Genomic DNA, 24,441 nt, shown 5'->3' with positions numbered 1-24,441 from the left:
AACGACGTTTTAAGTGCCTTTTATGGGTCTTGGGAGTGTCAATGTACTGAATGCCAATGGAGGCCTATCTGAAGCCTTTCTTAGCCATCAGCTTTCAACAAAAATATCTTCATTTGTGTTCCGAATATGAACGGAGGTCTTACGGGTGTCGAACGACATGAGGGTGAGTAATTAATGACAGAATTTTCATTTTTGGGTGAACTAACCCTTTAAGTACAAATCTTTTTTGTCTTTTTTGCTTGTGTAGAACTGAAACACCAACTTAAATCTATGCGCCTCTGAATTTGTTAAGTAAATTGTATTTTGTATATATTTATATATTTAAGTATAGTTTAAACTTTAAATAAATTGTTCCACTTAAATCATTTGTTATTATTTTCTTTCAATAAAAAGCCATTCTTTAATGTCATAAACCATTGTGGGGTTTTTTTTAAATATCGGTTCAGGCACCATTTAGGCATCGGTACCGTTTTAAAAGTATCGGTTTGGCACCAGTATCGTAAAAAACCCAAACGATACCCAACCCTAAAGATGAGCGGAGGTCTTACGGGTGTGGAACGGCATGAGGGTGAGTAATCAATTATATTATTTTCACTTTCGGGTGAACTAACCCTTCAAGTAAAAACGCAATGTGAAAGAATTAAAAAAAATCTGAAAGTTCTGAAACGGCACTTCAGAAAGAGCTCAGGTGATGTACGTCTCAAAACCCTCACTATCTTCAACCGCTACAGAATAAATAAAACCTGCTGTGTTTATCTCGATCACACACACGCTACGACTAAACAAGCTGAAACAATGGCACATACAGTTAACTGTGAACACAGCAAATGTATGACAATTAGCTTTAAACATAACATGTAAATTATATTTCCATATGAAAAATAAAGTCACAGCATGTGCACGTGGGATATTTTGAATCGATGCAAATAAGGAAAAAGATCAGAAGACTTCCACCAGGAAGTGCTGACTAAGAGTCACACGCTGGGTTTCTGAGCAGAAAATACATCTTTTTTTTATTTTTGAACTGTTTGTAGTCACTCTAGTTAACAGCCCTGACCTGTCCTCCATCAACAGTCATATCTGCACCTTTCGCACAACCCTCATCTTGATGCATCAATGCATTCACATCATTACATCTGAAGACAATAGCACCCTGCGGATGTGAGGCTCATGAGCTGAACAGGTCAGAGGTCATTTAGAGATTAAACTGCTACAACTGACAGCAAAATTTTCAGTGCATAACGACTTTCTAGAGCGGTTTCTCATGCAGCTAGAGCTTAGATCGGGCTTAAAAAAAAAATCAAGCCCGACCCAACCCAAGCCCCTTGTGTCATTTTACTTATCTATTAAATGCATCTTGATTTAAGAATGTTTAGATATTAAGACTAGAAACTAAACGAGACAAAAATACTAAGAAGAGCATTTTTTGCATTGTACCATTTTTAATGTTTTTGAAAGAAGTCTCATGCTAAAAAAAACCTGTAATGTTGTGAAACTGAACACAATTCAGTATTCAGTAAATACAAATAACTGAATAATTGGTAATGATGAATGTTATAAGCAAAATATTTGGGATTTAAAACAACATCATGCAATGCAATTATGATTTCAAAGAGTATAGAGCTCCGGAGGTTGACGTCACGCAGCCTAAACTCCGCCATTTTGACAGGCAATCAGGGGAGCGCTAGAGCGGCTGTAGCATTGGTATCTATAAAATCATTTAAAACCAAACTGTTTAAACCTTACTATTTCAACATGAGGGACAGCTGATGTGTGCAAGGATGCCCAAACAGTCGGGGGAAAGCAAAAGGGCAAATCATTTAATCGTAGTAAGTTGTTGATGGGGCTGGGCGATATGGCTGAAAAACTGTATCACGATATAAGCGTTTCATATCGGTCGATATCGATAATCATCAATATTTTTTATAACCTATTGAAAATAATTTTTTTTTACATTTAAACATTTTTATTTTACACCCAACTTTCCTCTGATTAGAATCCCCTCAGTTATAAAGGCAGAAATGTTAACACAGCCATGGAAGACACTCAAATAATTAAAATATAAACACAAGTCTAAAATCACAATGAACACTTAAAGGGTTAGTTCACCCAAAAATGAAAATTCTGTCATTAATTACTCACCCTCATGTCGTTGGACACCCGTAAGACCTCCGTTCAACTTCGGAACACAAATGAAGATATTTTTGTTGAAAGCTGATGGCTGAGAAAGGCTTCAGATAGGCCTCCGTTGGCATTCAGTACGTTCACACTTCCAAGATCCATAAAAGGCACTTAAAACATCGTTACAAAGTCCATCTCACCACAGTGGCTCTACAATAATTTTACGAAGCGACGACAATAGTTTTTGTGCGCAAAAAAAAAATCAAAATAACGACTTTATTCAACCTCTTTTTGTCTTCCGTGTGTGCCTCCACGACGCATGCGCGAGAATATGACGTAGCGCCGGCGTTCGGGAATCCATGGAATGCACACTTTAGTCTCATTTTGAGAACTACGCCGAGACCTAAAGCACGATCAATGTAGAATTCAACAGCTTAGACACGCGCGCCTTCCTCTGCTTGTAAACAAATCGCTTCTGGGTCATGTGTCCGAACGCCGGATCTGCGTAATATTCTCGTGCATGCGTTGTGGAGGCACACAAGACAAGAACAAGTTGGATAAAGGCGTTATTTAGATTTTTTTTGCGCACAACATCTATTGTCGTCACATCGTAAATTTATTGTAGAGTCACTGTGGTGAGATGGACTTTGTAACGACGTTTTAAGTGCCTTTTATGGGTCTTGGGAGTGTAAATGTACTGAATGCCAATGGAGGCCTGTGTGAAGCCTTTCTCAGCATCAGCTTTCAACAAAAATATCTTTATTTGTGTTCCGAATATGAACGGAGGTCTTACGGGTGTCAAACGACATGAGGGTGAGTAATTAATGACAGAATTTTTATTTTTGGGTGAACTAACCCTTTAACAATTATCTCTTAACATTAAGGTGCAGTGCCTCCGTTATTTCTTAAGGCACTGATGCAGAGTAACATTATCTCTCCATGTAGTTTCAAAGGCTGAATCCGAAATTGCCCCCTATACACTTAAATAGGGCACTATTTGAAGGGACAGCCATTTGTAGTGGAGTCCGAAACCATAGTGGACTTTATTGAGTGCACTCATTCTATCCAACATTGCACCACAATAACGAGTGTACAGCCGATGTACACACAGCAGCTGTCCGAATTCGCTCACTTGTTTTCATTCACTCCTTCAAGTGAACTGTATCAGTGGACTAAAGTAGGGAACAGTGAATGAGGGTTTAGGGGGCGATTTCGGATTCAGCCAAAGTCAAGAATAGCACATCGGCGAGCACATCGAGTATAAACACGTCCCCAAACAAACGAGACGCGCACTGTCAGCGGAGGCTCGCGCTGCGGAGCCAGATGAAAGTATAAACCAGACTGGTAAAACAAGTTTGTGGTATTACCAGTCTTGGTGGGGATGACAGTTTTGCATAATTTGCAGACGACATTGGTCGTACATACTGGCGAGCTGACTTGTTTTCCTGTGTTATCAACAATTTCCTCGCTCGCTGCAGCACTCATTTCTATCCCTCCACGCCGGTTCTGTTACTGAAGAATGAATCCAACACGAGACAACGATATGACGCAACTGTTAGCCTGTCACTCCCTACGTTGCTTGGTTACCAAAGAGCGAGTGCCTTTGTTCATGCAACCAAACCTCTGGTTTCTTCCGACAAAGAAAAAAAAAAATGATCAAACGTATTTTTTATTGATATCGATTACGTGTCTATCGCGATACATATCGTTATCGTTTTATCGCCCAGCCCTAGTTGTTGAAATGCCGTGAATTTCAGTTTATTCTTCATTCTTATTTACCTTTTGCCTCACGTAACTAATGATAAAAATAAGTTCCCATTAAATATGATACTTGTAAAGAATTGAAGTCTGTCATGTTGATGCAGTTCAGTCTGCCTGCTATTCTATCTGTTAAAGGTGAACTATGTAAGATTTTTGCAGTAAAATATCCAAAAACCACTAGGCCAGTGTTATATATTTTGTTCAGTTGAGTACTTAGAATATCCCAAATGTTTCCAACTATTTGTAAATCGTGAGAAATTCCTTTTTTAATCAATGAACCGGGACGTGTGAGCTATGCGTTTGAGGGAGTCGCCTGTCGATTGCGTCACATCTGCATCACCCTCGGTTTCCAGTTTTATTTAGCAGAAACGCTGTACATTACACTCACTGTGAACAAGTGACATAGCAGCCGCCGCGCGAACGTCATAACTTCCTTTTCAACACACTCAGATAGATCTAATATGATAAACAGAGTTGCGTTACCTCACTCATGACTGGAAAAGAGGAAGTGGCGCTGGCGATCGTGTCATATTAAAAGTCCCGCCGGCGACTATGCCATAATAACAGTCCCGCTCTTCAATCGCTCCTGTGGCCTTGCTCAGCTCCACAACACTCGGTCCTGCTTCTGCTTCATACTACAGTAATGTTAAAGGGTTAGTTCACCCAAAAATGAAAATTCTGTCATTAATTACTCACCCTCATGTCGTTCGACACCCGTCAGACCTCCGTTCATCTTCGGAACACAAATGAAGATATTTTAGTTGAAATCTGATGGCTCTGAAAGGCCTCCATTGGCACAATGCACGGTTCACTCTCAAGACCCTTAAAAGCTACTAAAGACGTCGTTACAAAGTCCATCTCACTACAGTGGTTCTACAATAACTTTATGGAGTGACAAGAATAGATTTTATGCGCAAAAAAACCCTAAATAACGACTTATATAGTGATGACGATTTCAAAACACGGCATCATGAAGCTTCGAAGCGTTATGAATCAGTGAATCGAATCATGATTCGGATCGCGTGTCAAACCGCCAAACTGCTGAAATTTGGCGATTCAAACTGCTGATTCGACTCGCTGATTCATAACGCTTCGAAGCTTCATGATGCCTTGTTTTGAAATCGTCATCACTATATAAGTCGTTATTTAGGGTTTTTTTGCGCACAAAAACTATTCTCGCCGATTCATAAAGTTATTTTAGAACCACTGTAGTGAGATGGACTTTGTAACAACGTCTTTAGTACCTTTTAAGGTTCTTGAGAGTGTAAAGTGCCATTGTGCCAATGGAGGCCTTTCAGAGCCATCGGATTTCAACTAAAATATCTTCATTTCTGTTCTGAAGATGAACGGAGGTCTTACGGGTGTTGAACGACATGAGGGTAAGTAATTAATGACAGAATTTTCATTTTTGGGTGAACTAACCCTTTAAGTTTTGCTATGTAAAAGTATATGTATTTTTAATTAAAGTGTGCAGTGAACTCTGTTGCCTTGAAACTGCCAAGATGGCGTCATAAACAGAATGGGTCACGTGACCTCTGGAGCTCTATAGGGAGAATTCAGGTTGATTGGGACACTTTTTTCCCAGTCATTTCAATGGCAAAAATGTTGTGAATCATTTGATCTTGTAAACGATCAGATACACACAATACTCAAATATCGTTTCGGTTCATTTATGAGACATGCGTGCAATGCATGATCGCCAGCGCTAAGGCTATCGTCTGCTATATTTGATTCTTTTTAAATAAGAAGTAAATATATTAAAAACATTAAAATTAAGATACAATTTACACTAAACGAAATTCACTTTAAGCTTCGGAATGACTCCTCATTTATGATGATTACTAAAATGTGTGATATGTGAAACAGGCAATAAAGGAAGTGTGGCACATGACAGTTTCCAGCGTAACCATTCTCTTGCAGCCCCACGTTGAGGTTTGGAATGACATTGGGTTACATAAGGACGAGTTTTATTTATTTTAGGATGAAGTATTTCTTTAATAGGCTATGAGGCTTGACAAAAATCGTATGGCTGTGGGTGTTGATAACAAAAGAAGGAATGCTGAGTGGCAGCTTGTTACAGTCGCGCCCTGCCATTACAGAACTCTTATATTAGCAGCTGATGAGCGAACATTGCATGGATGCACTGGGGCACGGTGAAAACCGTCCCGCACATTCCCAGCAGTTATAGGCTGGAAAAAAAAACAGTTCTTTAACGGCCCGAAACTCTTGGAGCCATGCAGGAACCTAAAAATGTCTGATAGCCAAAGCATTCGGCAGTGAAAGACTGGGCAACGACAATTAACAGACAACACATCTCACATGTGCTTCATCCTTGCTGGTTACATGCAGCAAAAAATCTGATTCTTTTTAATGCCTGATTGGGCAGAAACCTCACATGATGTTGACTTTGGTTTGACTTCGAGTCACACAACATTTATGTCCAACCTAAAAATGAAACAAAAACTGTTGCGGTGCGACGTGTATTTATACTATTTAAGGCTTGTGAGATTTAAAGGTGAAGTGCATGTGGGCGGAGCATCTCAGCAGGCGCACTGCACTCAACCAAGTCATTCCAACATCACGGCCAATCAGAAGAGCGTGTGGGCGGAGTCTCTCTGCAGGCGCACTCAGAGCCATTGAAAAACAGAGTTACGACACTCCCATAGACTTCCATAGGAACTGAGGAATGCGGAAGTAAAGCGTGTCATGGAGCGACCAATAGTTCCAGCATTGAACCCCATTCATTTCAGTGTCTCTCAAGCACACTCGCTGGCAAATTGATGAAATGAATGCACATTTTGAGATTTTATGGCATTAGTTAACCTCTCAGGAATATTAATAGAAGTGGTATTTTATGAAGCGCGTTATAGTTAATGTTTATTGTTATAATAGATGGTTAGACTTTACTGCAGCTAGATAACGTGAGCAGAACTGCAACATATTTCATATTCATGAACAGTCATATTTCAACAGTTTTTAGTCTCTCTGAGATCTTTCTGTCGAAAGTGTTTCTATGAAGTAGCCCATTCAAGGAATAACGTATAACGCCTATGAATAATGAATATTAATAACGCCTGGATAAAAAGAGTTGAATTAAATTGGTTGCCCTGTTTTATTTAAACACTATTTAAAACTTCTTTCTTGGGTTAAATTCTGTATATGCTAGAATCATTCATTTATATTCACCTGTTGTGTATGCTTATGTAAGTATCACAAAATAACATTCGGACGTTAACAACATTTTATAAAAGAAATTACCACTAACCAGTAGATGGCGGAAGTGGAACACTTATTGGCTCATTAGCCATTTTTTCTCTTTTTTGAATGAATTTTTATAGATGATCAAATCACTATTATAACATTAAAATATCTATTTTTGTTATTTTATTTGTACTTAAGTGTTAAATATATAGGCTAATTGTAGGGAAAATCGCAAAGTCTCATGAAAAACAAAACTTCTGACTAAACTACACAATAAATCTTTATTTAAATTGTCTCGGTGCTTTGTTTGTTATGAGGAGAGGATTTATAGATAATGGGAAGATTCATGTAAAATGTAAACTTGCACTAAAATTCATTCAGCGTTTTGAGACTATAAAACTTATTTTGATCGATATGGATTTTCATTCCTGGTAAATTAAACATATGACTGGTCATTATTTTCAACAGAAATGCCCGTGATTGGCTATAACACTCAACGCTGTAAAATCATGCACTCACATGACCCACATAAAATAACCAGATCACTCAAAAAAACATTAATCAACATTATCTCTCCCCAGAATAAAATGCTACTGTAAAGCCCAGTCGAAGTCGTGCACATATTGTGTTAATATTTACCAGAAATTGCAGCAAATATAGGTAAACTGCTGTCTGTCCTGCTCAATCCTATTCAAACAGACTGACAGCGCGGAGTTGTTTGTAACTATTGAGAGCTCCATGAACCACTTGACCGCGTGGCGACGAGATCAAAGAGTGTCGCAATTTTCTTTTTCTATGGCTCTGGGCGCACTGCACTCGCAACCAAATCAGTCCAAAATCACGGCCAATCAGAAGAGCGTGTGGAGTCTCTCTGCAGGCGCACTGCACTCACAACCAAATCAATCCAAAATCACGACCAATCAGAAGAGCGTGTGGGCGGAGTCTCTCTGCAGGCGCACTGCACTCGCAACCAAATCAATCCAAAATCACGGCCAATCATAAGAGCGTGTGGGCGGAGTCTCTCTGCAGATGCACTGCACTCGCAACCAAATCTTTCCAATATCACAGCCAATCAGAAGAGTGTGTGGGTGGAGTCTCTCTGCAGGTGCACTGCACTCGCAACCAAATAAATCCAAAATCACAGCCAATCAGAAGAGCGTGTGGGTGGGTGGAGTCTCTCTGCAGGCGCACTGCACTCGCAACCAAATCATTCCAACATCACGGCCAATCAGAAGAGCGTGTGGGCGGAGCACCTCTGCAGGTGCACTGCACTGCAACCAAATCAATCCAAAATTACGGCCAATCAGAAGAGCGTGTGGGCGGAGTCTCCACAAGCACACTGCAACCAGAGCCATAGAGAGAGAGAGTTGCGACAACTCCATAGACTCCAATGGAACGGTTTTTTTTACAGCAATGGCGGCTCGTGGAGACTCTCAATAGTTCCCGGATAGCAGCTGCGCCATAGAGTTACAGCAGAAGAGACCGTTTGTGATGCACTTTTAAAAGGTAAGATTTTAAATGATCAGCACATTTTAATCAAAATAACTTGTACATTAAAGCCTGCTTGTGTAGATTATTCATCATTAAAAATATATATATTTTAAAAACAACATCGCTGTAACTACATACTCATGCTACATACACATGTCGATGTGTAATAAAATTATTGAAAATCAATGCATTTATTGACTATTAATTACCAAAAAGCGCAGTTCTGTCACTGTGACTATCAATTTGAATTGCCCGTCAAAGCACTTCCTGGAACTATTAGAGGTCTACATGAATCACGTGACTATCAAGCGTTTTGAACTTCCGTTGTCGCAACTCTCTCTTTCTATGGCTCTGACTGCAACCATCAATCCAAAATCACAACCAATCAGAAGAGCGTGTGGGCGGAGTCTGGTGAGATTGCTTGGGGGAACACATGATTTAAATCAATGGACATTCAACAGCTGATTTAAAGAAATATGAATTGTCACTGCCTGCATGACAGAGCAAACACACGGGTTAACCTTGTGATGAAAATCATGAGATTTTACAATATATATTCATAACCCAAGGATGCAGAACAGAAGGGTCTATAACTACAACGAAACCACTGAATCTGCACTTACATTGGCAGATATTATGTCTCTGCTTCGTCAACTTCTTTGTTAGCTGACCAATAAAAATAGGCCTCCCTGACCTTCTAAATAAAACTGCTGTCCTTTTAATGAACGCTTTTGAGAAATCAAAATTAAACAGACATCACTGCACACAAAAGGCACCCTGATATTACTATACGTGTTTGACATGCACTCTTACAAATAAAGGTCATGGTGATGCCATAGAAGAAACATGTCTGGGACCATTTTTTAGAACATTTTAATAATCTAAACAACCCTTTTTCCACTATAAAGAACTTTTTTGCAATGGAAATATTAAAGGATCTTCATGGAACCATCAAAGCCAATGAAGAACCTGGTACCATGGTAATATCAAGGTATTCTTTATCCACTTTCAGAATGTCTCTGAAACATACAGTTACAGTACCATGATGTAATTACTGTACCATAGTATTATCATAGTGCTTCTTGTAAAAGAGATTCCCAAACCAAACACAGCCAATAATAAACAATGACTCGCCCTTTCAACATACAAAACACAAATAAGCACCACTGTTTTAGGACACAGGCCAGTGCCATGGCAATACGATGTTTGTGCAAAAGACATGGAATAATAAAAGGACATGTACCATGGTATTATTTGAGGAAACACTATACAATGCAATGAAATATTCTAGATAAACACATGGAATGTGTGAAAATACCATGTTTTAACCACCACACTCTAAATGCTGGGTTGTTTCATCTCATGTTTGGGTCAAATATGGACATCCCAACAGTTGGGTTTAAAAGTGTAATTCAAAAATGTATAAACAACGGTTGGGTTTACAAAATTGTATCAAAAAAATTAAACCAACGGTTTAAAAAAATTAATTAACGCTTGAGTTTGTCCATATTATACCTAAACGGATGAAACAACCCACCATTTTTTAGACTTTTCGATAAGGGAACCATCAATGTGCGCTGCCCCAATAAACAAAACACAATGTATATTACAGTAAATATCAAACATGACAATAACTCTATAAATATCTGCGTTTTGTACCAACATATGTGGGGTAACGTTATGTGTTTATTAGCAGGGACGCGCGACTGCTCTTGTAAACCCAGTAATTTACTGATTATGGGAGATATAATCAATAGTTAAATGTATTAAATCCTCTTTTAATACAGCAAACCATGCAAATTCATATGAATATTCAAACAAAAGAAGTCAACCCTGTCCACGGCCGCGACACCGTTATATGAATCAGACGTCGCCCAAAACACATCACATTGAGTCGTCCTGTTTCATCTTACCTGTCGACAACATTAATGCTTCCGCGGAAACTCCACCGGCCCACCGATTAATGTGCTTATACAGGCTTACGGGCGATTATTACTGCGCTGCGATGGACGCGCGCGTCAGCCTAACGCCACTGGACATCCATCAGGCCGAAGCTTCACGAAGCTTCCGCGTCCGCTCGCGCTGTGTGTTCGCAAATAATTCCACACGAAAACCAAAACAAAAAGCATCTATACAGCATCGAAATCAAAACACATCGCGCTAGTTGAGCTAGCAGCAGTGGGTTCACAGGACACGCCCACGCCGCTTCTGCCCTGTGCCGTATGCAAATTTACCAACCATACTATGGCGAGGGATATGCTCCTGAATATTAATGAGGTGACGCTACATGAAGGTTACCAAGCAACGCTCGATTCATATTCATGAGCTTATCCTTCGCCGTAGTCGGATTCTTAATTGTTTAGCTATGGTGCGTCATTAAATTAATGTTCTTGTTTTAACGATTGTCTTTATGATGCGGGTTACGTAGACCTTTGGGGCACCTTACAATACTTGAGTAAAATCGAGATTTGAAACAGGACAGTGCGCATGCGCGAACAGCTGAGACTGCGCTCCCCACTATGGTCCTCGTGAGCCATCTTGTTGTCGTTCCATATGCTGCACTGATGATGGTCCCTTTATATATTATAGAATAGCGTGCTACACACTTTTATTGCATTATTACAGACATTTTCAGCAACCAGCTAACAGGGAACATTCTCAGAACTTTAGCTTATATTATAAGCTATGAGCAAAAGTTCTTCCAATAGATTGTTCGTTCAGTTATTTGGTTTAATAGACTTCAAATCAAGGAAATCTGCACAAAAAATGCTATAAAACTTGTTCTCAAAACGTTAAAGCATAAAACGCGATTTAACTAATGTTAACGTTATTTTCTGAACATCTACATTCGTCTAAGATTTATTTTTAAATATTACTACTTGTTTCAGAACATTATGAAAATATTTATAATATTCCCATAATGTTTACAGTATTATAAAATATAATTTTTCCTTAACATAAATTTACATAACTTTTTTTTTTTTAAACTGGACATTTTAAACGACCAGAGAACATTCAGAATTATGGTTTATGAATGTTTTTCAAGCCATCTCATATATTGGTATTTATTGACAATGAAGTATATGAATAATGCAGTACTAACTGATAGCCTTTTTAATGTTTAATATCTTCTGCTCACCAGGGCTGCATTTATTTAATCAAAAATACAGTTAAAACAGTAATATTGCGAAATATCATTACAAATTAAAGCAGCTGTTTTCTATGTGAATATATAGTAACGTGTAATTCATTCCTGTGATCACATCTGAATTTATCATCATTACTCCAGTCTTCAGTGTCGCATGATCCTTCAGAAATCTCTCTAATATGATGATGTGATGCTCAAGAAACATTTATGATTATAATCATTGTTGAAAACTGTTGTGCGGCTTAAAAATGTTGTGGAAACCATGATGTATTTTATTTGACAGGATTCTTTGATGAATAGAAAGCATTTATTAAATAGCAATCTTTTGTAATATTATAAATGTCACTTGTGGTCAATTTAATGCATGTTTGATGAAGTATTAATTTTTCTCTTTTTTAATCTTACCACAAATGTTTGAATAGTTTCATGGTTTCCACAAATATGAAGCAGCACAACTGTTCTCATCATTGATAATAATCAGAAATGTTGCTTGAGCAGCAAATCATCATTTTAGAATGATTTCTGAAGGATCATGTGACACTGAAGACTGGAGTAATGATGATAAATTCAGCTTTGATCACAGGAATGAATTACACGCTACTATATATTCACATAGAAAACAGCTGTTTTACACTGGAGTAATATTTCACTGTATTACTTTTTAACTGCATTTTTTATTAAATTAATGCAGCCTTGGTGAGCAGAAGACCACATTTTTGATAGGCACTGTATATTTTCTGCCTTATTCAGTGATATTTCTTTACATTGCATAAAATCCATGGGGACTTAATGCACAAGTGTTTGTAGTACATAAACCAATCATAAAATTGGCATGAAATATAGGGAAAATATTATACATATTAGTGGTTATTGTTCAGCAGTGTATTTGATATCTTACTGAATTAAAAGCAAGAGATGAGATCAATTAAATCTGTCCATTAGACAAGGGTCACAAAAAAACGGACATTTCTGCCCCCCTCACTTCTGAAAAGATGGCTACGCCCCTGCTGCGCCAGACTTTCAGCATAGAACTTTTTATTTGTTTTTGGGAAACTATTCCTTTAAGCAGCAAGATTGACCTAAATCATTCTAAAGGCCAAAGTACAGGAGGGTCAGCAAAATTGGATTAGTAATTCGTTTACACACAATGTGGCAACCTGGGTGCGTCGATTCCATAGACAGTAAAAGAAATGGACACAGCGACCCCATATACTTGAACGGAGAAAAGTGAAGTCAATTAGAAGTGCTCACTTCCTGATGGCTGAGCGTACTGCGCAGCCTCAGACTGAGCTTGACGTAGATGTGACTGCGAGCCTCTCCTCCTGTCTATACGGTAATTCCTCTAATATGCGACAGAGAGTCGCGTGGTAATGCCGCAATCGTTAGCCTATTTTTACAAAACCGGCTTCTACGGGGCTATAGTGTAAGATACAAGGTAATGGAGCCTTTTATACATTGTCGTGTTTCTTTAGAAATTAACAATGGACAAATGGAGTCTTTAAACACCTCAGATGTAAAGTTATTCGCTGTCAAAGTGACGCCAAAATGAATGGGAGTCAATGCTAACAGCAGGTGATGGCTTGGTTAGCAATGGCTGCCTCTATGGACCTTTAATTTACAATATGTTAGGCATGTTATTGCTCCCATTTGGATCAGGCATTACCATGTTGGGTCCTAAGCGGACACTATTTCACAGGAGGACACGATTTCTCATGACACTGGATTACCCCCTTGGTCGATTCACAAGGTAGTCGAAGAAAAACTGCATAAGAACAGACCGGAACCCATTTTTTTACAGTCTATAACCAGAACGCATGCAAGCTACAGCGACAATGGAGGCCTATACAGACGAGAGATTGTGCAAAGCGGTTAGAAAGTGCCCTCGTTTTTACGACTATACAAAGATATTTACATGGGTTGTAACTCGTGGCGAGAGAGTGCTCAAAACTGTGCACGTGCCTGAAAGGTTGGATTCTGAAATCCACTGCCGCTTTAATATACCTATATATCCGAGTTAAATTCATAATCAAAGCCTTAATCAATATTTATCCTCCTACACTCACCTAAAGGATTATTAGGAACACCATACTAATACTGTGTTTGACCCCCTTTCGCCTTCAGAACTGCCTTAATTCTACGTGGCATTGATTCAACAAGGTGCTGAAAGCATTCTTTAGAAATGTTGGCCCATATTGATAGGATAGCATTTTGCAGTTGATGGAGATTTGTGGGATGCACATCCAGGACACGAAGCTCCCGTTCCACCACATCCCAAAGATGCTCTATTGGGTTGAGATCTGGTGACTCTGGGGGCCATTTTAGTCCAGTGAACTCATTGTCATGTTCAAGAAACCAATTTGAAATGATTTGAGCTTTGTGACATGGTGCATTATCCTGCTGGAAGTAGCCATCAGAGGATGGGTACATGGTGGTCATAAAGGGATGGACATGGTCAGAAACAATGCTCAGGTAGGCCGTGGCATTTAAACGATGCCCAATTGGCACTAAGGGGCCTAAAGTGTGCCAAGAAAACATCCCCCACACCATTACACCACCACCACCAGCCTGCACAGTGGTAACAAGGCATGATGGATCCATGTTCTCATTCTGTTAACGCCAAATTCTGACTCTACCATCTGAATGTCTCAACAGAAATCGAGACTCATTAGACCAGGCAACATTTTTCCAGTCTTCAACTGTCCAATTTTTCGTGCAAATTGTAGCCTCTTTTTCCTATTTGTAGTGGAGATGAGTGGTACCCGGTGGGGTCTTCTGCTGTTGTAGCCCATCCGCCTCAAGGTTGTGCGTGTTGTGGCTTCACAAATGCTTTGCTGCATACCTCGGTTGTAACGAGTGGTTATTTCAGTCAAAGTTGCTCTTCTATCAGCTTGAATCAATCGGCCCATTCTCCTCTGACCTCTAGCATCAACAAGGCATTTTCATACTGGATGTTTTTCCCTTTTCACACCATTCTTTGTAAACCCTAGAAATGGTTGTCCGTGAAAATCCCAGTTACTGAGCAGATTGTAAAATACTCAGACTGGCCCGTCTGGCACAAACAACCATGCCACGCTCAAAATTGCTTAAATCACCTTTCTTTCCCATTCTGACATTCAGTTTGGAGTTCAGGAGATTGTCTTGACCAGGACCACACCCCTAAATGCATTGAAGCAACTGCCATGTGATTGGTTGATTAGATAATTGCATTAATGAGAAATTGAACAGGTGTTCCTAATAATCCTTTAGGTGAGTGTATATTCTTATAATGATTTTTAATGATTCTTTCCAGTTATGAAAATAATCATCAAAAATCATGTTTGTTTCTTGCTTTATGTTTTCTAAAGTTTGTATTTGGTTTCTGAGGAGTGACTGAGGGTCTGTCCAAGGCAAAGGTGGACAAAGTACACTACTCCATTACTTGAGTAAAAGTAAAAGTACTACTGGTCACATATTACTCCATTACAAGTGAAAGTTGTAAAGATAGATTTTTACTTAATTAAAAGTACAGAAGCACTTGCTTTTAAAAGTACTTAAGTATCAAAAGTAAAAGTAAACACATTATTTTATTATTGTTGCATTGTTGTATGAATGCACGCTGTTCCATCATGGTGGTTTCAGCTAGTCATGCTCCATCTGACATGCTAGCATACCTCATTTCAATACTTGCTTAAAAGTTACAAAGCTCTTATCAAAGTCAAAATCATGCTAGAAAAGAAGGGTTTCTACATTGTTTTTATTTGACAGGTTATGTAAAAACATATTTCTGAAAGGACTTCAGTTAACATTATTAGCCCAACTACGCTTTTGCACGCTAACTAACATCATTGTGGAACATTACCTATGCACAAGGCCATGGCAACTTGGCGGGTAAATCTATAAAAATCATTTGACCAATCATACTTCATACCAGTGTTAATTTTGACAGCAAACATAGATTTAGTTTTAGTCAGTCTTTTGACTATAACATTTTAGGCAACTGAATTGTTTTAGTTTTAGTCTAGTTATAATTGACTATAATAAGATTTTAGTTTTCAATAGACTAAAATTCACTACTTGTGGTCTGGTGTCTGAGAGGCTGCTTTCTGTGTGCACTTTCGTGTCGTTGCACTTTTTCAGACTTATCCACGTCTGCTCTTCTGAATTCCGTCTGGGAACTGCCGCCTTCTATTTTGCCACCAGTTGATTGGTGTTCAAAAAATAACAATCATGTTTTAAAGAAGAAAAATCATCCGCTGACTTTCAATGCGGCTACGACTTTCTACTTCGAGGGCCTTGGTAGAAATGTAGTGGAGTAAAAAGTACGATATTTGTCTTTCAAATGTAGTGAAGTAAAAGTCACAAGTTTCCAGAAAAAATAATACTCAAGGAAAGTACAGATACTCAAAAAGTGCACTGTAAGACCGCATGAATTCGCTCCAAGGATCGGTAGCGAACCGCGGTGAAGGCCGTACGCGTTCAGTGTTTCAGCTGGAAGAATGGATTTGATTAAAATATTCTTTATCTGACTCCATTTATCATAGTTGTCGCATTTAGAAGAGAATGCCAACCGGTTGTTTGATCATTTATATTTGATAGTTAATCATACATTTGATCGTTCCGTTTTAACCCTTTGTTACAATTATACCGTTCCACATTGGAGATAGTTAATAATTACAGATTAATTCAGAAAGGATCAAAATGTAACAATTTATTAACAATCAAGTAAATGTAAAATGTCAATTACATAATAGACAGAAATCTCTTCTAAAAGGAAACACAAATTCTAGTTATGGTTACACTTAAAATAGTTTCAAATAGATGTAAACATAAACCCTTAATTATGCTCAGTAGGCCTCTGCCTAGAATGTTACCTGTGAGAGAGAGAGAGAGAGAAAGAGAGAGAGAGCTAAAGAATAGCTCTCTCTAGAGAAAGCCAGAGAATCCAAAGAGAGCGAGCTACAGTTGAAATCCTCTTTTATCCTTTTCCCTGATGTCACCAAATTCAAATATGTCTCTTTTAAAACTGACCAATCAGACCAAACCGTAAGACGTTTGAAAGTAACCAATCAGACAAAACTTCCCCCATTGAATCAAAGGTGTGAAAACCATTTTGCCATCCAGCCATTCTTTTGTTCTTCTATCTCCAACTGGCCCCTCTGATGGCGTTAAGGGGGAGGGGGTTGAGTCAATTTCAAATATCTTGATCACGACGATGGCTACTTACAGCAAAGCAGATGATTTTGTTCTATTTCAAATATCTTTGATTATTTTCCACCTTACAGTACTTAACCCTTTAAGACCTAAGGGTATTTTTACAATTAATTTTCCGCCTGGTGTTATTTACTAAAAAAGCTTGTAAAACATCAACCCTGTTGTGCACAGACAATTGACACACCTCTTTTTTTTCAAGACAAGCTGCACTGTCAGTATATTTGTGTTGCATTGATGTCACCTGAATGTAAAATAAGTTATGGGACCATAAAGACAAATGAAAACATAAAACGGAAATTGAATCACTCAAATATTTATTGAAAACACACACAAATAAATAAAAGCTAAGCATATTTCCTCTGGAAAACAGTTTGTTCAAGTCTTTGGAGTCCTGGAACTCAGGAATAAACATGATAACTTATACAGAACCAAAACTATTTACATTTTTCCAAAAAAAGTCCAGGCGCTTTTGGCCTCTTTGGATTTTGGATATTTACTGGTGCCAAGCCTCAAAACAGTTCCTATCAGGAACTTCTCCTCAAACTTTTTCCTCAAACTTTCTCCACAAAACTACTAAAAACTGCAGCGCCTCTCTCTCTCTCTCTCTCCTCACTACTAGCCGTGCGTCTCTCTCTCTTCACAATAACAAAGCTGTGGTTCATGCGTAATGACGCACACCAACGTGGATGACGGATCAGCCTGTCATTGGTCAAACCCTCATCCAAAATGGCAGCTAGCATCGCGCTAGCGGTAAAAATGACGGAAAATTTATAAATTATGGACATCAAGTGGATATATCTTGGATGTAAGCGTTTTGATTTATTGCTGAACAACTCCAAAAAGATGCACATGTTCCAGGCTGGATAGAAAACCTTCTGTAAAGGCTACAAAGACACCAAAGACACCCCCGTGATGGCTAGCTCGTTAGCTTTCTGCTGGAAAAAACGGTAAGAAAATCGATAAAAGTTTCATGAAATAATATAGATATTTATCGGAGGTGCCGTGTGACGTCGTGGGCGATGCCGTCGGGCTCAAGTAAATGTACTTAGTTACTGTCCACCTCTGGTCCTAGGGATGTGTCGCTAAACACTTGATAGCAGAACATGTTTCGTGTGTTTGGATTTTGGAGGTATCACACACCCCTAACCTGACAAGAGTGCAGTAACAGTGCTTGCTCACTTAGCCCGGCTTCCAGAGATGAAATATGGATCGGTCTTTCATTTTTATATTATATTTTATTCCTTTCATATTTCCTTTTACTGAAACACTAACGAATTGTATGATTATGGCCTGTACTATTGTCTGTACCAGAAAGCACATGTTATCAGTATGTTTTGGGGAGCATTCTGGTTAGAGCTGGAACTCACCAACTCCAACCTTGGAGAGATTGTGTATCTGTGTATGTGCGTAATATTCTGTGTTACAGATCCGTATTGAAGGTGTGCAACGGCATCCTAAGAGATGGGTGGACTTGTTGTTCTGGGAATGCTGGCGCCTGCTCCAGACCTGGAAGGTCACTACGTGTCTAATTCTGGGGTGAAGCGTCAAAAAGTGATCTATGGAGATGTGCATCTGATTAACTGACAATGTGTGGAAATTTACCATGACTGTTCATTTTCTCTGAGCCAATCAGAATCATCTAATGACGTGGCTAGACCTTGAAATCAGTATAACTGTTGAGAAATTGTAGGCCTATGTACGATAGACGGGTAGATGGAGTCTGGCTTGCGACCTCCTCGTGAGACTGACGCTGGCTCTACCGATGAAATTTTCTTCATTTGATTGAACAACCTGACTCATGGTCTTCTTTCAACATATCTGGTCTCTGGGTCTTAAACTGTCACCCCAACGTGTACGTGTCAAAAGAAGTATACTTTGCAAGGCTGTGCATTCAACAAACAAATTATAACTTTTATTCAGAGGGGTCATATATACAGGTCATTTAAACACTATATAAATACAGATGACAAAGCAAAAGTGGCTGTGATGACTTCTTTCCAGTCTTTAGTCTCTCATGTTCTTGCTCAGACGTGGGCCGGCTCTGATCTCTGGTGCGGCGGCTTGGGTTCCTGTCAGTGGAAACATTTGGGATAATGTACACCAATCAGGCATAACATTATGACCTATGAACTAATATTGCGTTGGTCCCCCTTTTGCTGCCAAAAACAGCCCTGACCCGTCGAGGCATGGACTCCACTAGACCCCTGAAGGTGTGCTGTGGTATCTGGCACCAAGATTTTAGCAGCAAGTCCGGTATTTTAGTTTTAAGTCCTGTAAGTTGCGAGGTGGGGCCTCCATGGATCGGATTTGTTTGTTCAGCACATCCCACAGATGCTCGATTGGATTGAGATCTGGGGAATTTGACACCTCAAACTCGTTGTTGTGCTCCTCAAACCATTCCTGAACCATTTTTGCTTTGTGTCAGGGCACATTATCCTGCTAAAAGAGACACAGCCACCAGGGAACACTGTTTCCAAGGGCGTACATGGTCTGCAACAATGCTTAGGTAGGTGGTACGTGTAAAAGGAACATCCACATGGATGGCAGGACCCAAGGTTTCCCAGCAGAACATTGCCCAAAGCATCACTGCCTCTGCTGTCTTGCCTTTTTCTCATAGTGCAATCTGGTTCCATGTGTTCTCCAGGTAAGCCACGCACACGCACCTGGCCATCCACGTGATGTAAAAGAAAACATGTTCCGTGTCACCACTGTTCCTTCCTTGGAGCACTTTTGATAGATACTGACGACTGCAGACCGGGAACACCCCACAAGAGCTGCAGTTTTGGAGATGCTCTGACCCAGTCGTCTAGCCATGGCTCATGCCTGATCGGTGTAAGTACACAAGTCAACAAAATATACAACATTGTTCTAGTGGCTTTTGGATATTTTATTACAAAACGTTACATATTGTGCCTTTAATGAAAGTTCTGGGTTGATTTTGATTTCCACTCTTCTCCATCCCTCACAGAGCTGTTGTTTTCATGAGCAATAACACAATAGACACACACAGTTCAGGACTTTATAAAGGCAATTTTTTGCTAGATTACTACTAAATGTGTCCAAAAATGTAATATATTGCATCACACTAAAAGACAAAAAATAGCTCCACTTTTACACAAGTCCAGTTCTCCTTTTTTATGCAACATATTTGTCTTTTTAAGTTACTAACTGTGTCATTTTTCAGAGTCGGTTGTTCCTGAAGGTTCTAAATGTCAATACGCCCAATCAGAACATGCAGTTTCATCTGCATGGTGATTTATTAGTGTTATGTAACTCAATATTTGCTTAAACTATTGATACTGGGAGATGTAATATGAAATTTGGGCGCGTCTTTGTTTGCTTAGGATGGACAAAATAAAAGACAAACCAATTAATATATGAAAGGAAGCTTTCTTTAAGTAGTATCACATGCAAAATATGAAAAACACAATTACTAAACTTGTCTACAAATACTTGGTCACATGCTGCAATCAAAATGACTCAAATATGTCTTATAAGCAGAAATGTGTCATGTATTGTTTCCTCAGCAGCAAAAGATGGCGCTCACCTTCACATTTTGACGTGTACATTTAAAAAGCTGAGCTAAACTTTCCAAATATTTTACTTGTTCCCTTAAATCCTCACAGTGTCCTGGGGCCCGTCTCAGAAACGAGAGAGTAAACTCAGAATATGTTAACCCTGAAGTGAGGGAAACTCTGGGTTTTCCGTTTCAGAATGGGAGGCATGTCAAACCCGAGAAAGCAGGGAAAGTCAAGCCATTTTCTAAAAGAGAGGTAACTCATACTCAGTTACCAGGGTAACTTACTCTGTGAACCTAACCTGGGGACTATGCCATGAAGCTGGTTTAGCTGGCTAGCCAGATATGTTAAAGCTTATTTTGTGCTAATTCCTGGTTTGGCTTTCAGCAGTGTTCATCTCCATAGTAACTTACGCTCCACGGCTAACCTGTTCCAGGGGCCTGTACCATGATGGTAGTTTAACAAACTCCGGGTTACAGGATTAGTTTAGAGTTGACAAAAGCCAACCAATCTATTCAGGCTTTGTTGGTACCATGACACTGATCATCAACTTTCTCTGTTAACTCAGGCGTTGATCCTGAGTTTAGGAGTTAAGCTGTGACATCGGTAGTGAACAGCCAATCACATGGTGTGGATCAGTGGAACTGAGATTCACTTCTCTCTTCTGCAGAATATTACATGATTGAAAAATATAAAAAATGTAAACCAATTTACACAGCAAGAAGAAAAGAGCTGTCTATGAAAAAGGACAACTTAAAGAAAATATCGTACCATGTCAATGCAAGTAAAAGTTATGAAGTTAGTTAAGTTGATATATAGAGAGAATTGAACATTTAAGCTCACATGTAGTAATTTTTATAGCTTTATTTATTGATTTTAGCTTATTTGTATGACCTTTATATAGGCTATTTATATTAATTTTAACAAAGTGCCTATCTATGATTGATTAACTAAAATTATATGTGTAATTGGTTAAGGATATAATTACATAAATGATATCTAAATCATTCAAAATTATTATCATTATAAATAAGCATTGTTAAAAGCCAGACGCTTTAGTCTTTATAAACCATTTGCTATGTAGTGACCTTTAATTTGTAGTAGAAAAAGGGGGAGTGACTTTATTGCATCAGAGGTGTGCTCACAGCTGATTGGTCCAATATCAGTTTGAGATCTTTTATCCAGAACATAACCTGTCCTGGAGCAGGTTAGCCGTGGAGCGTAAGTTACTATGGAGATGAACACTGTAAAAAGCCAAACCACTTTAATGGTACCTAAAACGCAGGATTAGCACAAACTAAGCTTAAACATATCTGGTTAGCCAGCTAAACCGGCTTCATGGTATAGGCCCAAGGGCAGGTTATGTTCTGGATAAGAGATCAAACTGAAATTAGACCAATCAGCTGTGAGCAAAGTGGCACACCTCTGATGCAATAAAGTCACTCCCCCTGTTTCTACTCCAAATTAAAGGTCACTACATAGCAAATTATTTTTAAAGACTAAAGCGTCTTGGCTTTTAACAATGCTTATTTATAATAATAATAATTTTGAATGATTTAGATATAATTTATGTAATTATTAAACTGTTGGGGTAACAGCTTAGGACCCAGGACCAGTAGGGAAAAATGAAGACCAAGAGTCAGGAGTTAGATTAATTCAAGAAAAATTTACTGAAGAATAGTTTGCAGTTTCATCAGCAGAAGCCAGCTTCAAGTCTCACGAGGAGTTCGTAGGCCGCGCTCCCTCTACCAGCCTACCCACCTCCTCCACATATCGTACATACAATTTCTGAACAGTTATACTGTTTTCAAGGTCTAGCCACGTTATTACTGCAAGTTGAATGATTCTGGCTCAGAGAAAATGCACAGTCACTGTAAATTTCCACTCAAGGATAGATAGCAGAGCACATCACTAAACTAGGTAGACTAGTTAGGGTTAGGGTTAGGGTTAGGGTTATTCCATCACTAGAATTAGATCATTGTTGACCTCAGAGGTTGCAGAAAGGCGTCTTCAGGTCTGGTGTTGTGTGCAGAAAATGTCCATCTTCAATATTGGGCCTGCACAGATCATGCAACGCACACACACAAAAGCTCCCTAGAATCACAGCTCTCCCAAGGTTGGAGAGTCTTAAAGGGTTAGTTCACCCAAAAATTAAAATTCTGTAATTAATTACTCATCCTCATGTCGTTCGACACCCGTAAGACCTCCGTTCATCTTCGGAACACAAATGAAGATATTTTAGTTGAAAGCTGATGCTGAGAAAGGCTTCAGATAGGCCTCCATTGGCATTCAGTACATTTACACTCCCAAGACCCATAAAAGGCACTTAAAACGTCGTTACAAAGTCCATCTCACCACAGTGGCTCTACAATAATTTTTCGATGCGACGACAATAGTTTTTGTGCGCAAAAAAAAATCAAAATAACACCTTTATCCAGCTTGTTCTTGTCTTCCGTGTGTGCCTCCACGACACATGCGCGAGAATATGACGCAGATCCGGCGTTCGGACACATGACCCAGAAGCGATTTGTTTACAAGCAGAGGAAGACGCGCGTGTCTAAGCTGTTGAATTCTACACTGATCGTGCTTTAGGTCTCGGCGTAGTTCTCAAAATGGGGCTTAAGTGTGTATTTCATGGATTCCCGAACGCTGGCGCTACGTCATATTCTCGCGCATGCGTCGTGGAGGCACACACGGAAGACAAGAACAAGCTGGATTAAGGTGTTATTTTGATTTTTTTTTGCGCACAAAAACTATTGTCGTCGCATCGTAAAATTATTGCAGAGCCACTGTGGTGAGATGGACTTTGTAACGACGTTTTAAGTGCCTTTTATGGGTCTTGGGAGTGTAAATGTACTGAATGCCAATGGAGGCCTATCTGAAGCCTTTCTCAGCCATCAGCTTTCAACAAAAATATCTTCATTTGTGTTCCGAAGATGAACGGAGGTCTTACGGGTGTCGAACGACATGAGGGTGAGTAATTAATGACAGAATTTTCATTTTGGGGTGAACTAACCCTTTAACTAACTATCAACAAAACACTTCACCAAAACACGCTGATAACATGTGCTTCTCTCTCAGTGAGAGGTACAGACAGGCCACTTCTTAAGTGTTTCAGTAAAAGGAAATATAAAATGAAATAAAATAAAATACAATGAAAGACAAATCCATTTTTCATCTCTGGAAGCAGTCACCCCTCAGAGACCAAATACAAACGTTAGAAAATATAAAGGAAGAAACAATCATTGGTTCTCTTGATTTAAGCAAAATCATAATAATTATATAGGAGGATGAATATTGATTGAGGCTTTGATTATTATATACTGTATATGCATAATTATATTGAAGCGGCAGAAGATTCCAGAATATTTCAATACCCGTAATCAATTACACATGTATCATTTTAGTTAATAGACACTTAGTTGAAATTAATATAAATAGCCTATATAAAGGTCATACAAATAAGCTTTAAAATCAATAAATAAAATTATAAAAATGACTACATGTGAGCTTAAATGTTCAATTCTCTCTATATATCAACTAAACTAACTTCAAAACACAGCTTAACTCCTCAGCTCAGGATCAAAGCCTGAGATGAGAAAAAAAGAAAAAAAAAAGAAAATCAAAGCCTGAGTTGACAGAGAAAGCTGATGATAAGCATCATGGGACCAACAAAGCCTGAATAGATTGGTTTGGTTTTGTCAACTCGAAACTAATCCTGCAAGCCTGAGTTTGTTAAACTACCATCATGGTGTGTTAGGGGTGTGTGATACCTCCAAAATCCAAACACACGACACGTTCTGCTATGAAGTGTTTAGCGACACACCACACATCCCTAGGACAGACCCTCAGTCACTCCTCAGAGACCAAATACACACTTTAGAAAACATATATGAAGAAACAATCAGTGGTTCTATTGATTAAAGGGTAACTTCAGTGATTTAGCATTAAGCTTCGTATCAGTAGAAACCCGGTAGTATATTCAAATTATCGTACTTTCACCCCTCATGT

The 24,441-nt window shown here is 39.0% G+C and overlaps 2 protein-coding genes across 2 annotated transcripts in view; one reads left to right on the top strand and one right to left on the bottom strand.

The window, feature by feature from the left end:
• mib2 (MIB E3 ubiquitin protein ligase 2) overlaps positions 1–10,794 on the bottom strand; it is a 115,773-nt gene extending 104,979 nt beyond the window's left edge. The window contains exon 1 of the mRNA XM_079826440.1: positions 10,488–10,794. Coding sequence (XP_079682566.1) covers positions 10,488–10,500 — 13 coding nt within the window. The 5' untranslated portion in view covers positions 10,501–10,794. The remainder of the gene's footprint in view (positions 1–10,487) is intronic.
• Positions 1–24,441, top strand: part of LOC307132267 (interleukin-17 receptor E) — a 517,506-nt gene that overhangs the window by 46,656 nt on the left and 446,409 nt on the right. The window lies entirely within an intron of this gene.

This window comes from Gobio gobio, assembly GCF_949357685.1.
Source record: "Gobio gobio genome assembly, chromosome: 10".
In the NCBI taxonomy this organism is placed as follows: Eukaryota; Metazoa; Chordata; class Actinopteri; order Cypriniformes; family Gobionidae; genus Gobio; species Gobio gobio.
Note: the sequence above shows the minus strand (reverse complement) of the source record. Positions and strands in the feature narration are given on the sequence as shown.